The sequence below is a fragment of the Ipomoea triloba genome, chromosome 2, assembly GCF_003576645.1.
Source record: "Ipomoea triloba cultivar NCNSP0323 chromosome 2, ASM357664v1".
NCBI lineage: Eukaryota > Viridiplantae > Streptophyta > Magnoliopsida > Solanales > Convolvulaceae > Ipomoea > Ipomoea triloba.
In genome coordinates, this window is record NC_044917.1 from 24,055,997 (window position 1) to 24,078,251 (window position 22,255).

The 22,255-nt window shown below is 34.6% G+C and overlaps 1 protein-coding gene and 1 pseudogene across 2 annotated transcripts; one reads left to right on the plus strand and one right to left on the minus strand.

Moving 5' to 3' along the window:
• The first annotated feature begins 6,472 nt into the window (after positions 1–6,472).
• LOC116010389 (metal transporter Nramp6-like) lies at positions 6,473–11,459 on the plus strand. 2 transcript variants are annotated; one of them, XM_031249776.1, is made up of 14 exons: positions 6,473–6,593; positions 6,733–6,893; positions 7,916–7,994; positions 8,087–8,127; positions 8,397–8,475; positions 8,587–8,691; positions 8,930–9,039; positions 9,152–9,333; positions 9,414–9,483; positions 9,710–9,883; positions 9,989–10,093; positions 10,188–10,319; positions 10,679–10,774; positions 10,877–11,459. In XM_031249776.1, the coding sequence occupies exons 2-14, from the start codon at positions 6,780–6,782 to the stop codon at positions 11,198–11,200; spliced, it is 1,611 nt and encodes a 536-aa protein (XP_031105636.1). In that variant the 5' UTR covers positions 6,473–6,593; positions 6,733–6,779; the 3' UTR covers positions 11,201–11,459. The 2 variants fall into 2 exon arrangements, 1 of the variants encoding a protein (XP_031105636.1); XR_004096911.1 differs by lacking the exon at positions 10,877–11,459 and having other exon boundaries at positions 9,414–9,475; positions 10,679–10,696.
• A 721-nt stretch (positions 11,460–12,180) lies between these two features.
• Positions 12,181–18,306, minus strand: LOC116009954 (annotated as a pseudogene).
• Between the last annotated feature and the right edge of the window lie 3,949 nt (positions 18,307–22,255).

The window sequence follows — 22,255 nt, forward strand, 5'->3', positions numbered from 1 at the left end:
ACTAGGGATGGGCACTTCGGGATTCGGTTCGGTTTTTTCAGTTTCAGTTTCGGTATCGGTATTTCGGTATTACAAAAAATGATACCATTCGGTTTTACAATAAAGTTCGGTTCAGTATGAAACGGTTCGGTTTCGGTTCAGAATTCGGTTCGGTTTAGGATGTTCAATTTTCAACATTTACTAATTTTCCAAACAATACATATTCGCATAATCCAAAGTCTAAAATATAAATATTACATAAAAACAAAACAATTCAAACACAGAATTAACATAGCAATCCAAATTGTAAAATAATATCTTGTTCATCCATCATCCCCTCATCACGGATCAATATTAAGTATTTTTATTTATTATATATATTTAAAAAAACTGAACGGTTTTCGGTTCGGTTCGGTAAAAAATCGAATTGAACCGAACCGAACCATTCGGTTTCTCTATATTAAGTACCGTTCGATTCTTTCAGTTTATACCGAACCAAATCCTTTGGTTCAGTTCGATTTGGTTCGGTAAAACCGAACCAAAGTGCCCACCCGTAATCAAAACGGCTTGAAAAGGAAAGTAAGTACGAATTCCAATTTGATTGGATTGGTAAAAGTTCAAATTAAACACGCAACTCAGTCATTGCATTATTTTTTATTAGTACTAGTATTTTCGTCGCACGGAATGGATTTGTTATAATATTTTAAGAATATTTGGATCAATATATAATTATATAAATTATAACATCGAATATTATATAGCGAAATTTATGAAATTGGTTGGATTGATTATGTTTTATGATGTTTTCCTTGCTTGAATTAGAGTAAATAATTGTCTAATTACCCGTGCCTTTTTTTAATTATATATTGAGATAATAAAAATAAAGATAAAATTATAAAAAATTCTAATATTGAACGTGCACATTTATTTGATTATAAGATTAGTGCAAAAATATTACTCAATTAATTGAATAATATATGACTTATGTATTATTATTGGTGTAATTAATAATAATTAATAAATTATTTTTTCTTATAACATTACGCAGAATTTTTTTTCATTACTCTCACAATTATAATGGTTTAATTGTTCTCAGAATTTGGTAAATAAATTTTGTTACCAATTAAATTTTATTAATTTTTTTACCAATTAATTAATAATATTAGTTTGTGATGAAAAGATGAAGGGGGGATTTTACTTTTATTAATAGTATTGATACGTGAATATAGAAACGATATTACCAATTAATAGATATTAGTTAATTTTTATTTTACATTTTCTTACCAAATAAGCTTTATTAATTATTTGACCAATAAAATATTTAATTAATTGACTACAAAATTTTGGACGAGAAAATGAAATATGAAGATTTTACTTTTATATATAGTATAGAAGTATAGATTATATTACTATTAGTGCTAGTATTATTTTACTTTTCCCATTTGGCTTGCTTTATATTTGTAGCTTTTCAACAACCAACTAAAGTTGATGTAGCTATCTATTAGAATAAAGAATGATGCATTCTTTTTTATTTTTAATAATTAAATTTAGTCAATTGAAATTTAAAAATTAAAAATTAAAAATTAAAATAGTAATTGGTGGAATATTGATAACTAGTCTAACTCAATTGGTTCATTTCAACAAGTATCAATATATGCCCAAGGTTTGACCAAGACTAGTGCATGATATCTGACAAGTGTGAATTGTACTTATTGTATTTATCTTGGAGTTGTTGCTGCCGCATAATAGTGAAGAAGTCACATTGTTTTCAATAGCTTAATTATGTTGTCTGATGGCTCTTATTATTCATGAAAATGTTAGTACATTCCCATGCTATTTTATCTTATAATTTTACCTTCTTAATGGTAAATTTTGATTAGTTTATTTTATGTTAGATTATCTGCATCTTTGAAACAATATCATTCTTAAAAGTGCATTTTACTATCATATTATTATTATATTTATAATTCGCTATTATTTTCTGTACATCTATGTAATTCTATTTCACTAGCAAAATACAATATAACAATAGTATGGCGATAGTGCAGATTTATGAGAATTAAAATTTTTTAACATTTGCAATAGACCTTAAATTTTTTGTAAAGTAATGATGTGGGAATGGACAAGTAAAAGCTTGCAATTCGCACCTATGCCTAGTGTGTGGATAACCTAAGTAGATTCTATTTTAAATTATGGGTGAGGTAAGGTAATTCACGGTACTAAATAGATACAAATTGTAGCTATGAACAGATACTACATTGTAACAGAGTCAGTACTAAAAAAAAATAGATACAAATTTTATAACAATGTCAAGAGATGAATATTAGGAGAAAATAACATTATTCTAGTATTAATATATAGTAGCTCAATCTACTGCAAGAGAATGTTAACTCTTGGCAATTGCTTGTTACTATGCTATTTCTTTTTTTACTGGTAAATTGTAGTCGAATGATTTTCAAATGCTTAGCTCCTTCGAGATTGCTTCCATTAGTTATGTTTGTAGATCAGTGAATTGGGTTGCTCATGCTTTAGCTCGAGCGTCTGATTATCAGTCTGGTCCTGGGAGTTGGTCATCTACTCCGGCCTCCTCCTTGTATTTTGCCGTTCTTTGATGGTTATTAATACATTAATCACTTTTGTTTCGAAAAAAGAATAATAATATGGATAACTAAACACAGCTACTCTATTATTTGACATTCATTAATATAACTCAATTGCGACTTATTTTACTTAGTAAAGCTAGGACTTCAATTTAATTAAACCCATAAATAATATTTAAAGAATCACAATTGAAATTAACCCATAATTATACATTAGATTGGGTGGCTTAATCTACATTTTTTTTGGGGTGAAATGGCTTAATCTACATTAATTAAGTTCTATAGGTCTCACAATAGAACAAAAAATTATTGTTATTTTTGGTAGTTGAATTTAGTAGATGTATAGTGGTATTTGGTTAATTTCGTTTCGTGTATGAATTGTGATACAAAATTATTTATTACATAATTCAAAAATTGTTATTTTGCGGTTCAATATAATGTCATACGGATAATTAATTAATTTATGAGTTAATACTTCCGATGGTCCTCCGAGTATTAGGGTTTTACCAGCTATGGTTCTCCGAGTTTAAAATGATCTCCAATGGTCCCCTAAGTTTTAAAAAATAACCACCCGTGGTCCTAATTCTTAAAATAACCCGAATGTAAAATAACCCCGAGACTTCCTAAATGGACCACGGGTGGTTTTACCAATTAGGCTCTTAAACTTTTAGAAAAAAATTTGTTTTTCTTTTACCATAAAATAGTTTTTCCACATAAAAATAATTTCAAAATATTTATACTATAAAATAGTTTTATCACTATACTAATTTTTAATTGAAGAAAGATATATAGAGGCATGAAAGTTGTAATAGTTTGATGGTTGAGATCTTAGAGTTCATAAGGTAAGGTTTAAGGTTCAAATCTGAATTTTGTAATATAAACTACAAGTATAATTTTTTATGCTCATAAAGATTAACACTATTTCCAAATTAAATACTTATTTTCCTTAGTGAAAATCAGGTATCACACATTTCAACTTAAATCTAAATTAATAGCAACACATCAATATAAAATTTATAAACCATAATGTACAGAACACTTTAGCATATATACTACATTACCCCCCCCCCCCTCTCTCTCTCTATATATATATATATATATATATATATATATATATATATGACATACACCCACACACATGCATTGTTTTTATTTTTATTTTTATAGGTCGCCGCCTAGGCGCTAGGCGCTATTCTACTGCCCTACTAGTGCCTAGCGCCTACTGCAAGCAAAAATCCTCCGCCTAGGCACTAGGCGTCCCTAGACCGAGGTGAATTGTTCCCTAGGCGGCCGCCTAACTCGCCCAACTCGATAGAGTTAGCCGAGTTAACTTAACAAGTCGGCCTTGTTAATTTTTTATTATATATATATATATATATATATATTTAAATTTATTTATTTATATAACTAAGAGAAGTAAGATATATATATAATATGACATATTCTCCTTGGTCAAAACATTTTTTACGGATCGATCTTGGTCGCCACAGATTTCCCCGTACAAATTACAAATTATGCTACGCGTAAAATCATTTTTTTTGGTAAGTCATGAAAGGATAAATATAGCCGGCCGGATTGCAATTGAAGATTTCCCAATTACGCAAATGTTGAACTAACCGGACCCGGGTTAATTAAGTAGCGTGCCACGCGAACCTACTTATAAAACATGTCATGTGAGCCTATTCATAAAATTCGTCCACCCACGTTATCTTTCAAAATCCGTGATTGACTCAAAAATTAAGGTTAAAATCACCCCAAGAAAAAACCCTTAAATAGATAATATGATATGTATTGGTATAAAAGACAAATATTTGATGCTGATACTCATTATATTGTTTGTTTACATATTTTTGTTATGTTATTATTGAATTTATAATTCTTTCCTTTGATAATGATAAAAGTCATTATCATCTCATAACCAACTTTTGAACATTAGAATCAAAAAAGAAAGAAAAAAAAATAGAAATATGTGTCATAACTACTTTCTCAATCTACTACACAGAGAGTCAACAGTTGCCTCCACTGAGGCTCGAACCCACTCCCAACATACATGTGAGGCTCGAACCCACTCCCAACATACATGTGGGAGTGTAAACCGAGACACCGGGTGCCACTAAACCACAAGGTCTTTGGCATATAGATATAATGATTATTACCAAACAAAATGACTATACTATTATTAGTATTGGTGTAAGTAACATAATTCTATATTAGTATTATTGATTATTTCCTTATAAAATAACATAATAATTAATAATTTATTATTTCCTTATAAACTACATTATCATGATTGAGTGTGCAAAGAATATTACTAATTGATATATATTATCGTTCGTTGCACCAATAAATTACATTATTTTCTTACCAAGAATATTTCCTTATAAATTACGTTATTTCCTTACCAATTATGTTTTATTAATTAATTAATTAATTAATTCGTATAACTAGGAACAATTTTACAATACTTCATTTATTAATTCTTGTTCACTCATATTCCTAACTCTTAAAAATGAAATTTTGTAAAGATGGTACGAAATAATATCAAATATTAATTAAGCCAAAATAAAATAAATAAAAATATTTATTTATTATATTTATTCAACAAGAAATCAATGCCCAAAACAGATATTGGCTCCTAGCATATACATGTCTAACAGGAAGAACCTCAAGTAGGTAAACTAGCCTAATTTGCTCATAGCTGACTCACCAATAAAGTCAATAGACAGCTTTCATGGAGAATTGAATTTGGAACCTTATCCAAAACATAAATACCTAATTCTAAGATAATGAACATTATATTTATGACAAAAATTTTCTATATTTCACCTTCTTAAAATATAAGGAATAAGATCAGAGTATTTGTGTCAAAAAGGTAGAATATGATTCTCATATATGAATAATCACGAGTTCGATTCATGCCAACACTTTATCGATCTAGGCTATTGCACATGACCTTCTTAGTGCGGTTGTGGATTCTTGAGTGTATTTTAACATGTATTAACACTTGTACTTTCTGAGTTTGTGTTTTGTTCGGTTGTACCTTGAGGTTAATGTACAACCTCCGAAAAATAAAGTACAATCCATGAATGCATGACATTTGGAAAGATTTCATAATGAATTATATGTATAAATGTGATGAATATAAGACATCGATCCATTGTGCCATACATAATTTTGTAGTTATGGTGAAGATATAAATTGGCTTTAGAGCATTCACACCAATGAATTTGGTTTTTGGAATAGTGTAAAAGCAAAGATATGGTCTTAAACTGACGTGGTGTTGAGTTTTTTTTTTTGCAAAATGCATCCCTGCAATGCCATGGTTCATGTTAGAAATATTATATTTTATTTTCTTTTCTTTGCGTTTTGTTTTTTTCTTTGAAAGCCTTTTCCGCTTTTCGTTTCGTTTGTTTTCTGTTCTGTTTTTTCACGGCCATTCTTTTTCTTTTTACTAATCAATTAATTTGTTTGTTTGTTTTATTATTTTTTTTAATAAAATATCAAATTTAATATTCTTTTTTTTTGACAAAAAATTTAATATTCTTTAATTAACTTTTGAATGATTTAATTCTAATTAAAATTTAAAATGATTGAAATAAAAAGTGCAACAAAAAAAATTAATTTAAATATTTTTAATTATCAGTTTAATTAAATGTAGGTATGTTTTTTTAAATTAATTTTTATAATCATAAATTTATAATTCAAATAAATAAAAAAATAATTAAAATATAGGATAGAAAATTGTGGGTCCACAAAGAGAAAAAACTTTAAACTAGTGTGAAGAATAATTTTTGTGATTGAACGAGACAGGTAGATGTTGGGATTGGAAAAAAAATCTCAAGTGATTAGAGGGGGCAACAAAAAAAAAAAGCTTCTCAAAAATGTTGTATTGAGCGAAGGCAGCTTTGCTGACTATAAATACACGTAACTGCCTGCCTTTCTTCCTTGTACTCCATCCAATTTCTTCTTTTCTCTTCTGGACATACTAGGTGCAGGCCTAGTTATATATTTATGGTACGGGGTTTTCTTGAAATTCTAGCGATATTTATATATAATATATATGCTATTGCAGTCTTGCCTTTGGATCTGGATCCCCCCATGTTTTCACGCGCTATCTTCACTGATTTTCTTTCTCATTTGCTGTTGTTCGCAGTTGCATTGAATTGAAACGGAGGTTCGGAGGAAAGGGGAGTGGTAAAAATGGCGTCTTTGCAATCGGCACAGCCCCAGTTCATGACCAGCTCCGCCAATCGGAGCCTTTCCAATGAGCCACTCATTGATAACATTGAATACAACCAGATTGTCGTACCTGATGTCAGTCTTTCTCTCTGTCTGTCTATACGCAAAAACACACGGCGCTTACATTAGCAGTATAGGGAATAGGAAGTGGTTTATGTTGTTTCTCTGCATAAACTTGATAATTTCTTGAAAAAATTAAGCTTTATGCCATTCCGTGTGGATAATATTGCGTTTGGGTTTATGGTAGGGAAAATTTTGAGGCTAGCAGAATACTAGATTGGGAGGAAGCCCGGAGGGGGGTTGGGGTGGAGAGAACAGCTTTAATTTTTAAGAAACTCAATTTAATATTGATGTTTCCGTTCTATCATTTTCCTTAAATTTTATGGGAAGCAAATACTAGGAATGAACAGTTCTGATGTTAAATGAGTGTTACTTAACTACTATGAATTGTCTCTCTGGAAGTTCTCTTTTTGTCTGCTTCTCTACTGACCACTCTTTTCTTTATAGTTATATGCTTTGTCTCACATCACAAATAACTTTAATGTTCAGACTGCTGTCTAGTCTTTCTTTTGCGGCTTCTGGTATTTGCTTCTATATATTTACACTAAAGCCTTTTTATGGACTGATGAACTGGATTTCTTGTGGGGTTGTTGTCCTGTTGATGTGTTTTAAAGTAGGACAAAACTTTGTTATCTCAAAAATTTGATTTCAACTGATCAACTTGTGTAGAATTGGATAGGCCAATTCATAGATCTTTTTCAACTGATCAACTTGTGTAGGATTGGATAGGCCAATTCATAGATCTTTAATAAATATGAAGAGTTGTTGGTTATGCTTGGATGGGACAAGATTTGTTGAAAAAAAATTGCATTTTTAATTAAAGAATCTGCCTAATAATTTGCAAGTTTTCAGTACAAGGTTCTAGCTCAAATGAACCTTGTTTATGTCCTTTTGGATCAGCTACTAATTTTGTGGGTCTAGACCCGATGTTGCTTCTCTTGATGTATATAACTGATTCTCTTAAGATAAATTGCTTTTTCTCATTTGATTGTAAGTTTTAATATGATGATCACACTTGGTTTTACTTGTATCGACAGAAGAAAAGCTGGAAAAACTTCTTTTCATATATGGGTCCAGGCTTCCTTGTTTGTATAGCTTATATTGACCCTGGAAACTGTAAGACGATCTCTTTAATTGGGTATTGGCATTGTTAAACTGGGTTTTCCTGTTGACTCTAACTAATTTTCAATTTTCGATTTGGCTTGCAGTTCAGACAGATCTTCAGGCTGGAGCTCAGTACAAATATGGGGTACGTATATGTTTGCAGCTCCTATATTGAAATCAACAATATGCCTTAAGAAGGTCTGATGTGAAATGATTTATGTGTGACTGAGATGAGCTACCTTTGATTCAATTTACTGTAATATAATTTGTTGGACATCATCTTCTATTGCTTTGGTTCTTGACTTTGGATAATATAATAGTATAAGCGATGACTGTCTAGGCAAAATGGAAACCGTGTTGATCTATACATGTGTGATCTGAAGTATTTCTCATAAACATTTCTTTCTTCTGCAGTTACTATGGATCATACTATTGGCCTCGTTTGCTGCTCTTCTAATCCAATCTCTTGCAGCAAACCTCGGAGTCGTCACAGGTTTTGCATTCGCTTAATTGGTTTGTTTATCTGTATGTAGAGTTAGTGGCTAAGGAAGTTAGGAATATTTTTTTTTAAAATTTTTAAAATTTTTCTTATATTTAACTTCAGGGAAGCATTTAGCAGAGCACTGTAGAAAGGAATACCCCAGGGTGCCAAATTTCGTCTTATGGGTTCTTGCAGAAGTTGCTATTGTTGCATGTGACATTCCTGAAGGTTAGAATGCGCTAATCTCACATAAACAGAACATTTCTGTTTGGTTTCCCTTTGGAGTGTGTGTGGCAAGACTTTATCTAGTATTATTTGCACAAGAAGGATATTGCTGATAATAATTGTTATTGTAACTAATGTACTTATGATCATTCCATCCACTATGTCACAATGTCGCATTTTGAGCTTCAACATCGGCTTTTGTAATATTTGACTTTTCAATTTTACTCCGTTTCTTCTGCAGTGATTGGAACAGCTTTTGCTTTGAACATGCTCTTCAAAATACCACTGTGGTGTGGTGTACTTATTACTGGATTCAGTACATTGGTTCTATTATTATTACAACAATATGGGGTATTGCACATCCTTGATAAGTGAAAAAAAAAAATTGATTTTTTGAAAACTGCAAATGCAACATTATTTACTGTTTATAATTCGATTTAGATATTAACCTATTGGCTTGCAGGTGAGGAAACTCGAGATATTCATTGCTTTCTTAGTATTCACAATTGTTGGATGCTTTTGCGTGGAGCTTGGATACGCAAAGCCAAAATCCTCTGAAGTTCTTGAAGGCCTTTTTGTGCCTAAACTCAAGGGAACTGGGGCTACTAAGCTTGCTATTTCCCTTCTCGGCGCGATGGTTATGCCGTAAGTGTATTTGCTAATCTTTAGTTTTTGTAGTCGAGTTATGTCATGATTGACATCTTAATACTTTGCAATTGTTTTAGGCACAATCTTTTCCTCCATTCAGCTTTGGTGCTTTCTAGGAAAATTCCAAGATCTTTAAATGGTATCAAAGTATGTTTTATCTTTGAAAATATTGCACATGAATTTTGCTTTCTTATTGGTCCGATCGGAAAATTACGTAACATGCACGAACCTTATTAAAACCAGCTTATGTGCATAATGATATGAACTTTAGTTGTGCTCAAAGATGTTTGCTACATTTTCTGAAGGTTTTCGTAATTTCTGAAACTATTTGGAAACAATTATGCTGATAGTTGACAATCTGAGTTATATGCAGGAGGCGTGCACATTTTACCTGATCGAGAGTGGCATAGCTTTAATAGTGGCCTTTATCATCAACGTGTGTGTTATATCAGTGAGTGGTGCAGTTTGCAATTCCCCAAATTTGAGCGAAGAGTATCAGGAGAGCTGCTCAGACTTGGACCTGAACAAAGCCTCATTTTTACTGAAAGTATGTACCATAGTACCATGCAATCAACTTAGCACTCACTTTCACAGATAATGCCACATTTATCAGATCTTTTATGGTATTGATTGTTTAGTTCATATTGTACAGAACGTTCTAGGCAATTGGAGTTCCAAGCTCTTTGCGATTGCGTTGCTAGCATCAGGACAGAGTTCTACCATAACGGGGACTTACGCTGGGCAATATGTTATGCAGGCAATTTGATTGCTTCCCACATTTACTCGTCATTTGGGCTAATTATGATTTACTGAAACACTGGGTTTAACCTTTTTCGTTTCCTCTGTTTTAGGGTTTTCTTGATTTAAGGCTGAGGCCTTGGATTAGGAACATGATTACTCGGTGCTTAGCCATCGTTCCAAGTCTAATTGTTTCAATTATCGGTGGCTCTGCTGGGGCTGGAGATTTAATCATTATTGCATCGGTAAGATGACATTCACTCTGGTGTATAGTGCATAATTGGTGATCAGATTGATGTTTTAGAATGCTGCTAGCTTGAGGTACTTGTTTGTTGTTAACTCACCATGAGCATTTTACAACGAGACATTAATCATACGATTTCTAAATATGTTTTGAGCGATCCAGGCCCCGCAAGCAAATTACCTAGTATGATAAGATATCTATTGAAAATAACGATTTTATGCAGGAGTGTTTTACATGTTTGAGGCAATATAATGATATGATTTCTAGATACGTGATTGAAATAATCATATCATGATTTGTAGTTATGTTATCAGTTCTTCGATCAAGCTACGGTAACCAAATTCTGTTTTTGTATTGCAGATGATCTTATCATTTGAACTCCCCTTTGCTCTCGTTCCGTTGCTCAAATTCACCAGCAGCAAAACCAAGATGGGTTTACACGCCAACTCAAAAATAGTAAGACTTTGTTGTGTGCGATCTGCACTATTTGAACCATACATACACTTAAAGTTGAAACTTTACACAACTTCTCGCATCTTGTCCAATGTCTCCTTGCAGATTTCTGCGATCACTTGGATAATCGGGTTGTTGATCATGGGAATCAACATCTATTACCTTGCAGAGAAGTTAGTTACTTCCCTCAAGAACAGTGATTTGAAGATGGTGGGCAAGGTGTTCTGTGGAATCTTGGGGTTCACGGGATTGTTGGTCTACTTGGGTAGCATCGCATACCTAGTCATTCGAGAAAACAAGGAACGCACCCACCTTCTCGCACTCACTGCCGTTGATGGGTCATCAAACGGTAACGAGCCAAGTCTACCCCGAGAGGACATTCGGAGCATGCAACTGCCGGAGAAGAGGTCTACTTCAGATGTGGAGTGAAGGAGTAAAAGTTGCATCATAGTATAGGTAGGAAGATATAAATGGACAACCTAGTTGGAAGTAGAGGTAGCAACATGGATAGTAGTTGGTGTTTTTATGTTCTATATGTGCTTACATGTTTTCTTTCCATTTTGATGTTAAGGTTTTAGATATAATAAATTATACGTGTGTGGTGCGCTATTAATGTTAAAGTTTAGATATTGGCTATTAATGTTAAAGATATTGGCACTGTTTGGTAAATGACTGTTGATAATATTAACTGATTGTAGAAAAGTTTTTAGTAAATTAGCTGTTAGCTGTATAGCTTTTTGAAATTTAATATTTTGGAGTAAATATTGAAATTTAATATTTTGGAGTAACAAAAAATTTATTAACCAAATACTTATATTGATTTTTTAATCAAGTCAAACAATTAATAATTGATCAAAAGTTATCTAATTCGTCTTATGCTATCCCTCCGTGCAATGGATCCTACATACTTCTGTGTAAGGCTTCCATCTAATTCTTCTTATACTTTCTCAGATGTGTGATGCGGCGAGTGTTAGTATAAGAAGAATTAGATAACATTTGGGGTCCATTGCACGGGATCCCTCCGTATCACCCAAAAAAAACCATAAATATAAACAAGAACACTTAGTAGAAAACATGCTACAAATCCTCGAAATCAAAGAGACTCAACTAATACACCATTAAAAAAAATCATAAATACAAACAAAATTCAATCGAAAACATACTACAAATCATCTTCGAGATCATGAAGAGACTCAAACTAAATATACCATAGCGTTGAGATGTTAGTCAAACACCAACTAGATAATGGCCCTGTTTGGTAAATATTAACCTATCAGTCAATTTTAGCCTATTTGATCATTATTAATTTGTAACTCCAAAATATTAAATTTCAAAAGACTATACAACTATCAGCTAACAGCTAATTTAGCAAATATTTTTCTACAATCAGCTAATATTATCAACAGCCATTTACCAAACAGTGCTAATATATAAACTTTAACATTAATAGCACAGCAGCAATTTATTATATCTAAAACCTTAACATCAAAATGGAAAGAAAACATGTAAGCACATATAGGACATAAAACACCAACTACTATCCATGTTGCTACCTCTACTTCCAACTAGGTTGTCCATTTATATCTTCCTACCTATACTATGATGCAACTTTTACTCCTTCACTCCACATCTGAAGTAGACCTCTTCTCCGGCAGTTGCATGCTCCGAATGTCCTCTCGGGGTAGACTTGGCTCGTTACCGTTTGATGACCCATCAACGGCAGTGAGTGCGAGAAGGTGGGTGCGTTCCTTGTTTTCTCGAATGACTAGGTATGCGATGCTACCCAAGTAGACCAACAATCCCGTGAACCCCAAGATTCCACAGAACACCTTGCCCACCATCTTCAAATCACTGTTCTTGAGGGAAGTAACTAACTTCTCTGCAAGGTAATAGATGTTGATTCCCATGATCAACAACCCGATTATCCAAGTGATCGCAGAAATCTGCAAGGAGACATTGGACAAGATGCGAGAAGTTGTGTAAAGTTTCAACTTTAAGTGTATGTATGGTTCAAATAGTGCAAATCGCACACAACAAAGTCTTACTATTTTTGAGTTGGCGTGTAAACCCATCTTGGTTTTGCTGCTGGTGAATTTGAGCAACGGAATGAGAGCAAAGGGGAGTTCAAATGATAAGATCATCTGCAATACAAAAACAGAGTTTGGTTCCCGTGGGAGCTTGATCAAAGAACTGAGAGCAAAGGGGAGTTCAAATGATAAGATCATCTGCAATACAAAAACAGAGTTTGGTTCCCGTGGGAGCTTGATCAAAGAACTGATAACATATCTACAAATCATGGCATGATAATTTCAATCGCATATCTAGAAACCATATCATTATATTGCCTCAAACATGTAAAAACACACCTGCATAAAATCATCATTTTAAATAGATATCTTTATCATACTAGGTTATTGCAGGGCCTGGATCACTCAAAACATATTTAGAACTCGTATGATTAATGTCTCGTTGTAAAATGCTCACGGTGAGTTAACAACAAACAAGTACCTCGAGCTAGCAGCATTCTAAAACATCAATCTGATCACCAATTATGCACTATACACCAGAGTGAATGTCATCATACCGATGCAATAATGATTAAATTACCAGCCCCAGCAGAGCCACCGATAATTGAAACAATTAGACTTGGAACGATGGCTAAGCACCGAGTAATCATGTTCCTAATCCAAGGCCTCAGCCTTAGATCAAGAAAACCCAAAAACAGAGGAAACGAAAAAGGTTAAACCCAGTGTTTCAGTAAAACATAATTAGCCCAAATGATGAATAAAAGTAGGAAGTAATCAAATTGCCTGCATAACGTATTGCCCAGCGTAAGTCCCCGTTATGGTAGAACTCTGTCCTGATGCTAGCAACGCAATCGCAAAGAGCTTGGAACTCCAATTGCCTAGAACGTTCTGTACAATATGAAATAAACAATCAATACCATAAAAGATCCGATAAATGTGGCATTATCTGTGAAAGTGAATGCTAAGTTGATTGTATGGTACATACTTTCAGTAAAAATGAGGCTTTGTTCAGGTCCAAGTCTGAGCAGCTCTCCTGATACTCCTCGCTCAAATTTGGGGAATTGCAAACTGCACCACTCACCGATATAACGTACACGTTGATGACAAAGGCCACTATTAAAGCTATGCCACTCTCGATCAGGTAAAAAAAGGCCACTATTAAAGCTATGCCACTCTCGATCAGGTAAAATGTGCACGCCTCCTGCATATAACTCAGATTGTCAACTATCAGCATAATTGTTTCCAAATAGTTTCAGAAATTACGAAAACCTTCAGAAAATGNTAAAGCTATGCCACTCTCGATCAGGTAAAATGTGCACGCCTCCTGCATATAACTCAGATTGTCAACTATCAGCATAATTGTTTCCAAATAGTTTCAGAAATTACGAAAACCTTCAGAAAATGTAGCAAACATCTTTGAGCACAACTAAAGTTCATATCATTATGCACATAAGCTGGTCTTAATAAGGTTCATGCATGTTACGTAATTTTCCGATCGGACCAATAAGAAAGCAAAATTCATGTGCAATATTTTCAAAGATAAAACATACTTTGATACCATTTAAAGATCTTGGAATTTTCCTAGAAAGCACCAAAGCTGAATGGATGAAAAGATTGTGCCTAAAACAATTGCAAAGTATTAAGATGTCAATCATGACATAACTCGACTGCAAAAACTAAAGATTAGAAAATGCACCTACAGCATAACCATCACGCCGAGAAGGGAAATAACAATCTTAGTAGCCCCAGTTCCCTTGAGCTTAGGCACAAAAAGGCCTTCAAGAACTTCAGAGGATTTTGGCTTTGCGTATCCAAGCTCCACGCAAGAGCATCCAACAATTGTGAATACTAAGAAAGCAATGAATATCTCGAGTTTCCTCACCTGCAAGCCAATAGGTTAATATCTAAATCCAATTATAAACAGTAAATAATGTTGCATTTGCAGTTTTCAAAAAATCAAATTTTTTTTTTCACTTATCAAGGATGTGCAATACCCCATATTGTTGTAATAATAATAGAACCAATGTACTGAATCCCGAAATAAGTACACCACACCACAGGGGTACTTTGAAGAGCATGTTCAAAGCAAAAGCTGTTCCAATCACTGCAGAAGAAACGGAGTAAAATTGAAAAGTCAAATATTACAAAAGCCGATGTTGAAGCTCAAAATGTGACATTGTGACATAGTGGATGGAATGATCATAAGTACATTAGTTACAATAACAATTATTATCAGCAATATCCTTCTTGTGCAAATAATACTAGAAAAGTTTTGCCACACACACACTCCAAAGGGAAACCATACAGACATGTTCTGTTTATGTGAGATTAGCGCATTCTAACCTCAGGAATGTCACACGCAACAATAGCAACTTCAGCAAGAATCCATAAGATGAAATTTGGCACCCTGGGGTATTCCTTTCTACAATGCTCCGCCAAATGCTTCCCTGTAGTTAAATATAAGAAAAATTAAATAAATAAATAAATAAATAAATAAATAAACAAAACAAATATTCCTAACTTCCTAAGCCACTAACTCAACATACAGATAAACAAACCAATTAAGCAAATGCAAAAGCTGTGACGACTCCGAGGTTTGCTGCAAGAGATTGGATTAGAAGAGCAGCAAACGAGGCCAATAGTATGATCCATAGTAACTGCAGAAGAAAGAAATGTTTATGAGAAATACTTCAGATCACACATGTATAGATCAACACGGTTTCCATTTTGCCTAGACAGTCATCTCTTATACGTTATATTATCCAAAGTCAAGAACCAAAGCAATAGAAGATGATGTCCAACAAATTATATTACAGTAAATTGAATCAAAGGTAGCTCATCTCAGTCACACATAAATCATTTCACATCAGACCTTCTTAAGGCATATTGTTGATTTCAATATAGGAGCTGCAAACATATACGTACCCCATATTTGTACTGAGCTCCAGCCTGCAGATCTGTCTGAACTGCAAGCCAAATCGTAAAATTGAAAATTAGTTAGAGTCAATATAAGCTATACAAACAAGGAAGCCTGGACCCAAATATGAAAAGAAGTTTTTCCAGCTTTTCTTCTGTCGATACAAGTAAAACCAAGTGTGATCATCATATTAAAACTTACAATCAAATGAGAAAAAGCAATTTATCTTAAGAGAATCAGTTATATACATCAAGAGAAGGAACATCGGGTCTAGACCCACAAAATTAGTAGCTGATCCAAAAGGACATAAACAAGGTTCATTTGAGCTAGAACCTTGTACTGAAAACTTGTAAATTATTAGGCAGATTCTTTAATTAAAAATGCAATTTTTTTTTCAACAAATCTTGTCCCATCCAAGCATAACCAACAACTCTTCATATTTATTAAAGATCTATGAATTGGCCTATCCAATCCTACACAAGTTGATCAGTTGAAATCAAATGTTTGAGATAACAAAATTTTGTCCTACTTTAAAACACATCAACAGGACAACAACCCCACAAGAAATCCAGTTCATCAGTCCATAAAAAGGCTTTAGTGTAAATATATAGAAGCAAATACCAGAAGCCGCAAAAGAAAGACTAGACAGCAGTCTGAACATTAAAGTTATTTGTGATGTGAGACAAAGCATATAACTAAAAAGAAAAGAGTGGTCAGTAGAGAAGCAGACAAAAAGAGAACTTCCAGAGAGACAATTCATAGTAGTTAAGTAACACTCATTTAACATCAGAACTGTTCATTCCTAGTATTTGCTTCCCATAAAATTTAAGGAAAATGATAGAACGGAAACATCAATATTAAATTGAGTTTCTTAAAAATTAAAGCTGTTCTCTCCACCCCACCCCCCCTCCGGGCTTCCTCCCAATCTAGTATTCTGCTAGCCTCAAAATTTTCCCTACCATAAACCCAAACCCAATATTATCCACACGGAATGGCATAAAGCTTAATTTTTTCAAGAAATTATCAAGTTTATGCAGAGAAACAACATAAACCACTTCCTATTCCCTATACTGCTAATGTAAGCGCCGTGTGTTTTTGCGTATAGACAGACAGACAGAAAGACAGAGAGAAAGACTGACATCAGGTACGACAATCTGGTCGTATCAATGTTATCAATGAGTGGCTCATTGGAGAGGCTCCGATTGGCGGAGCTGGTCATGAACTGGGGCTGTGCCGATTGCAAAGCCGCCATTTTTACCACTCCCTTTTCCTCCGAGCCTCCGCTTCAATTCAATGCAACTGCGAACAGCAAATGAGAAAGAAAATCAGTGAAGATAGCGCGTGAAAAGATGGGGGGATCCAGATCCAAAGGCAAGACTGCAATAGCATATATATTATATATAAATATCAGAGTCATTGTCATTTTTGGTCCTACTGTTATTCTGGCATTGCAAATTTTAGTCCACTTCCTTAATTTTTGCCACATTGTGACCACTTTTATTTAGTGTTTGCCACTTTTAATCCACCGTCAAATTTTCTGTTAAGCTTTGGCTGGTTTCCTTTCCCATTCACAATCTTGCTTTAACCGTGGGAGAACATCACCGACGCCATCCTTGATGAAGATGATAATAGTGCGGTTATTTTTTGCAAGGATGGAGCTTAGAGCGCTGTTGATGCTCTAAACTTGCCACTTCCGTCCTTGGCGACCACAATATCGGCTCTAATGGAGTGCGGATGAGCAGTGAGTGGGAGCGTCTACGAATTTTTGAAATTATTCATCAGAGGAGTCTATTGTTTCAGTTTCTTCTAACAACCTACGACTAAGGCCAGGGATTTCCAAGGTCTTGAGGAGCTCGGTGAGCTGAGCCGTCATAGCCAGGTCGCTGTTAGTGAGCTCCATGGCGATTTTAATTAGGTGCTTCATCTTCTCGCCGGTGTCGCCGGTGGTGTTCTCAATGAAGCAGTTAAGTAAAAACTTTTAAAATCAATGCCAAATCCTCTTTTCTTATCCAAACAATACACCTGAAACTCTTCAGAATTAGAATCTTTTGATTTCTAGCATATATTCACATTAAAACCCAATTTTTCCTATCAAATTTACTTTCACCCACCAGATGATGTGCAGAAAGTCAAATCATCCAAAACCCATCTACAAAATGCATGTTCTATCCGTCAAGTTACATTCTTAATCCAAATTAGCTAATCTTTTTCACTGATTCAGTCTTTAAAGGTGAATAGATGATGAATAACATGCTAAGTGTAAAAATTTAGTGAATTTCAGGGAGAGAAAGACCTCATAGAGCGCCGTACAGAGGGAGGCGAAGAGGCTAGTGAAGCTCTTAGCGATGGCCATAGAGTCTCTCTCCACGACTTCGAGGGCTTTCAGCATCGCGTTCTTACGAAACGGTGTCGTTCGCAGTTCCCCATTCCGATTGTCGGCATCGGCGGCACCTTTGACGTGAGAGTTCCCCAGATGTTCGGATTTCAACTGTTAATTTGTGCTAGTTCAAGAGGATTACTGTGAATAGGAAAGGAAACCTCTGTTAATTTGGTCAGCTGTGAATGGGAAAGGATGACTGTGAATGGGAAAGATCAGCTGACAGACGACCATTTGCTGGGGCGCTCATCGGAAATTTCTGATGACTTACAGAGCAATGAAAAGACAAAAACACCCCTGCATTGGATGACCAACTGACTGAATTTCTAACGATGGACCAAAGTGGCAATGTCCAAATAAAAATGGTCACAATGTGGAAAAAATTAAGTAAGTGGACTAAAATTGGCAATGCCACAATAACAGTAGGAACAAAAATGGTAATGACTCTAAATATCGCTAGAATTTCAAGAAAACCCCTACCATAAATATATAACTAGGCCTAGGGGTGTGCAGCGGTCGGGTTCGTACGGTTCGGGGTCGCGGGTGGACACCCCGACCAGATTTCGGTTTGAAGGAATGAGATCCTATCCGATTATTTTTTACTTCCAAACCGTCGGATAGGAGTGGAAATAGGCTAGGCCGAGACGAGCTTTAGAAATTTAGGCCTGGGCCTGCTATGGAAATCTAAAGCCTGAGCCTAGGCCTAGGCCTGTATGTAGGTTTTTTTTAGGCTCAAGCCTGAGCCTACAGTTGGCCTAGTCAGGCCTGAAGCCTTTTTAAAAGCCTATTTAACATATACGCTTTTAAAAAGGCTTCAAAATAGATAGATAGGCTTTGAGCCTATTTAAGGCCTCCATTTTTAAGAATTTTAAAGTATACATGTAAAAAATTTACAAAAAATATCTAAGTTCAATTCGATTATATTTGTTACCCTATATAATATCATAAATAATAAACAATCAACTCATATAATTAAGTTGTGATATTTCATTAAATAGTAAGACAGTAAGAACAATTAATAAAAAAATTAAACAATAAGAATATATACAACATGATTAGCAGCAATAATGTTTATAGTTGAATTAGAATGAGATTTAGGTGTAGGGTTAGAGTTTGATAATTATATATACTTGGATTGTATTGTAAATATAAAAATATATACTAGGTATAAAATAGAATATATATATATATATATATATATATATATATATATATAGGACAGGCCTGTAGGCCTGAAGGCCGAGCCTGGTATATATAGGCCTGACCTGTTTAGTTAAATGAGCTTTTGAAATTGGCTGAAGCCTAGCCTTTCTACTAAACGAGCTAGGCCTAACTAGGCTTTAACTAGGCTCGGACGTAGGCCCCTACTAGGGGCATGGCCTATTCCAACCCCTACCGTCGGATATTTAACCGAACTAATCCAACGGATATCCGATTAATCCGTCGGATAGTTCGGTTTTGGAAAAAAAAAAAAGAAGCTTAAAAAGTAATAATTGACTTCATAAATATAAATTTTACAACATTACAATTTACAGCCTGAGTTACAGGCTTACAAGTTACAGCACACTTCAAAAATACACTAAATTAAACTTCAAAACTCAAAATGAAACATACAATTATACAAACACTTCACAGTTCACACTTAACCAAATAAACTACATTAGTAATTTAGTACATTAAAGTAAAAACTGGACAAAATGACATACTTGTATCATACAAAAATCTTGAATTTACAAACTTAAAACATAAAAGTTACAAGCAGTCAAGGCTGTCAAGCACATCACACTATTGAGTACTGAACTACGCAATTACTCATGAAAGATTGAAAGGCTGACAGCAACATTCTCTATCCTCTAAAGTCCAAAAGCAGGCAGCAGCAATTGAGCAAATGAGTATACCACATTACCACTAACAATAGATATTATCTAAATTGAATTTTCTATTCCTATTCCTGATAAGTAGCAAAATTAAAGGACAATAATTAATAAGTTCAAACATTTGAAAGTGAACAATTGATTAATTGAATTAATCAAGAGTGCTCAGATAGCTTTTTTTCATATCAAGTTAGAATTGGGGGCAAATTGCTCAATGAGTATGGCATAAACACCACACTACATAGGCAACATACCAAACCCATTCTATATATTCAGATTTCATGGTGGAAGCATCATCATTGCACAAGGACAGAATCACAGAATAACTAAATAAGTACAATGATACATTACCAGTCACCATTGATAAAGGGGACAAAGCCCAAAGACAAGAATCACAAGTGATACCTGAGCTCAATGGCAGCAACATTTAAAATGTTACCAAGCCATGAGCAGTTTCCAAATTCCACTTTCCAGCACTAATACAGACACTCAGACAGTCATCACTCATTATTCATCAAATAACAAAGTCAAATGGTTTATGACTTATAATAATTAATAGTTTAAATAGAAAAAATAACTAATAAGTAAGTAACCATACAAGAATAGTAGGTAGTGAAGATCCAACTCCAGAGCTGAAAGTGCTGCACAACTCTGCAAAATGCAAATTGCAAAACAAAAAATACTAATTAAAATATAAAAAAGTAGTAATTAGTTAAAACAAAAGAGTTAAAACTTAAAGTAGTTACCTTTCTCAATCATTTCAACATCATCAATGTTTTCTTCCACAGATATAGGTTGATTGGCTAACCTCAGCCAATCCTGTGCACACACAAGTGCCTCAACAATTTTAGGAGTCACGGAACTCCTAAAAGCATCTAGTACCCTGCCACTAGTATTGAATGCTGATTCTGATGCAACAGTAGAAATTGGAACAGCAAGTAAATTCCTTGCCATTTTAGATAACACAGGGAACCTATCAGAATTCAGCTTCCACCATCTGAGAAGGTCAAAAGAATCCTCCTCATCCACAATAATCTCAGCCAAATACACTTCCAATTCAGTTTTTTTCCTTGACAAATCCCCACTCTCCAATCTCTGTTTCTTAATTTGAGATTTCAGCAAGGTTGCAAAAGACGCTAGGCGCCCCCTAGGCGCCAAGGGGGTGCCTAGCGCCTAGGGCGCCTAGGCGCCCGATTTATATACATATATATTTTGGTTTTTTTTTTATTTCGTTTATAATTTTGTTTTTGTTTGGACATTTGGGTGTCTCCAGAAGTAAAACTTTAAAAGCAATAAAGCATTCTCTATTTCCTAGGTTATGAAGTGTCACCCACTCACCCATAAAAACAATTAAAGCATTCATTCTCCATTTCCCAAGGGCCAAGTCTGAAGAGTCACGTGAGTGATTGCATTTCTCCAGAAGTAAAAAAGCAAAAGCTTCTCTCCAAAATTCATCCCACATCTTTCTTTCATTATTTTACTTTTTTGAGACTACAGAGAAACAACAAAGAACGACGGCGAAACAAAATTACAGAGAATGGCGACGGCAAACAGCAGATGCAGAGGTGAACGGCGAACGACGACGACGGAGGTGAACGGTGACGTCAGAGGCGGATGTGAACGACGACGGCAGAGGCGTTGAGACTTCAGACTACCTTGGACGGCGGAGTGATGTCGGATGAGTTCGGGAAAAGAAAAAAAAAAAGGGGGCGGGGGGCTGAGACGCGGCGGCCGGCACGGCGGTCCAGGCGGTGCCTAGACCGCCTGGCCCGGCTAAGCGGCCGCCTAGATCGGCGCCTAGGAGCGATTTTTGCAACCTTGGATTTCAGTAAGGATTGAGGTCTCCTAACAGAAACAGAATCAGAAGTGATAGAGGGGGCAAATTTGTCAAATTGTTCCTCAACAGAATGGACAGGAAAACAGGCCACATAATCTACAAACAACTCCTTAAGGCCAACCATAACATTATCAACCATTGATTTACCCTTTTCCTCACCATATAACTGATTAAACTGTATGGGCATATATTCTATTTTGTCCCTAGGGTCTAAAATATTAGCATAGAATATTAGAAAATTCATTTTTTCAGGCTGGCCCCAATACTTATCAAATTTTGCCCTCATATTTGTACCCATCAGCTTAACACTGCCATCAGCATCCATCATATTTTTCAACAGACAAGACAAATCAAAAATTTCAGAGAAAAAGGTATTAGCAGTCACATACAATGAACTAAAAATCCTAACAGTCATTTCATAAAAGGATTTCAGAATCTTAACCAAAGAAGCA

Coding starts and splice junctions, on each gene's coding strand:
- LOC116010389 (XM_031249776.1), top strand. CDS start 6,780: ATGGCGTCTTTGCAATCGGCACAGCCCCAGTTCATGACCAGCTCCGCC. Junction 9,484..9,709: donor GATCTTTAAATGGTATCAAA/GTATGTTTTATC, acceptor AGTTATATGCAG/GAGGCGTGCACATTTTACCT. Junction 10,320..10,678: donor ATTTAATCATTATTGCATCG/GTAAGATGACAT, acceptor TTTGTATTGCAG/ATGATCTTATCATTTGAACT.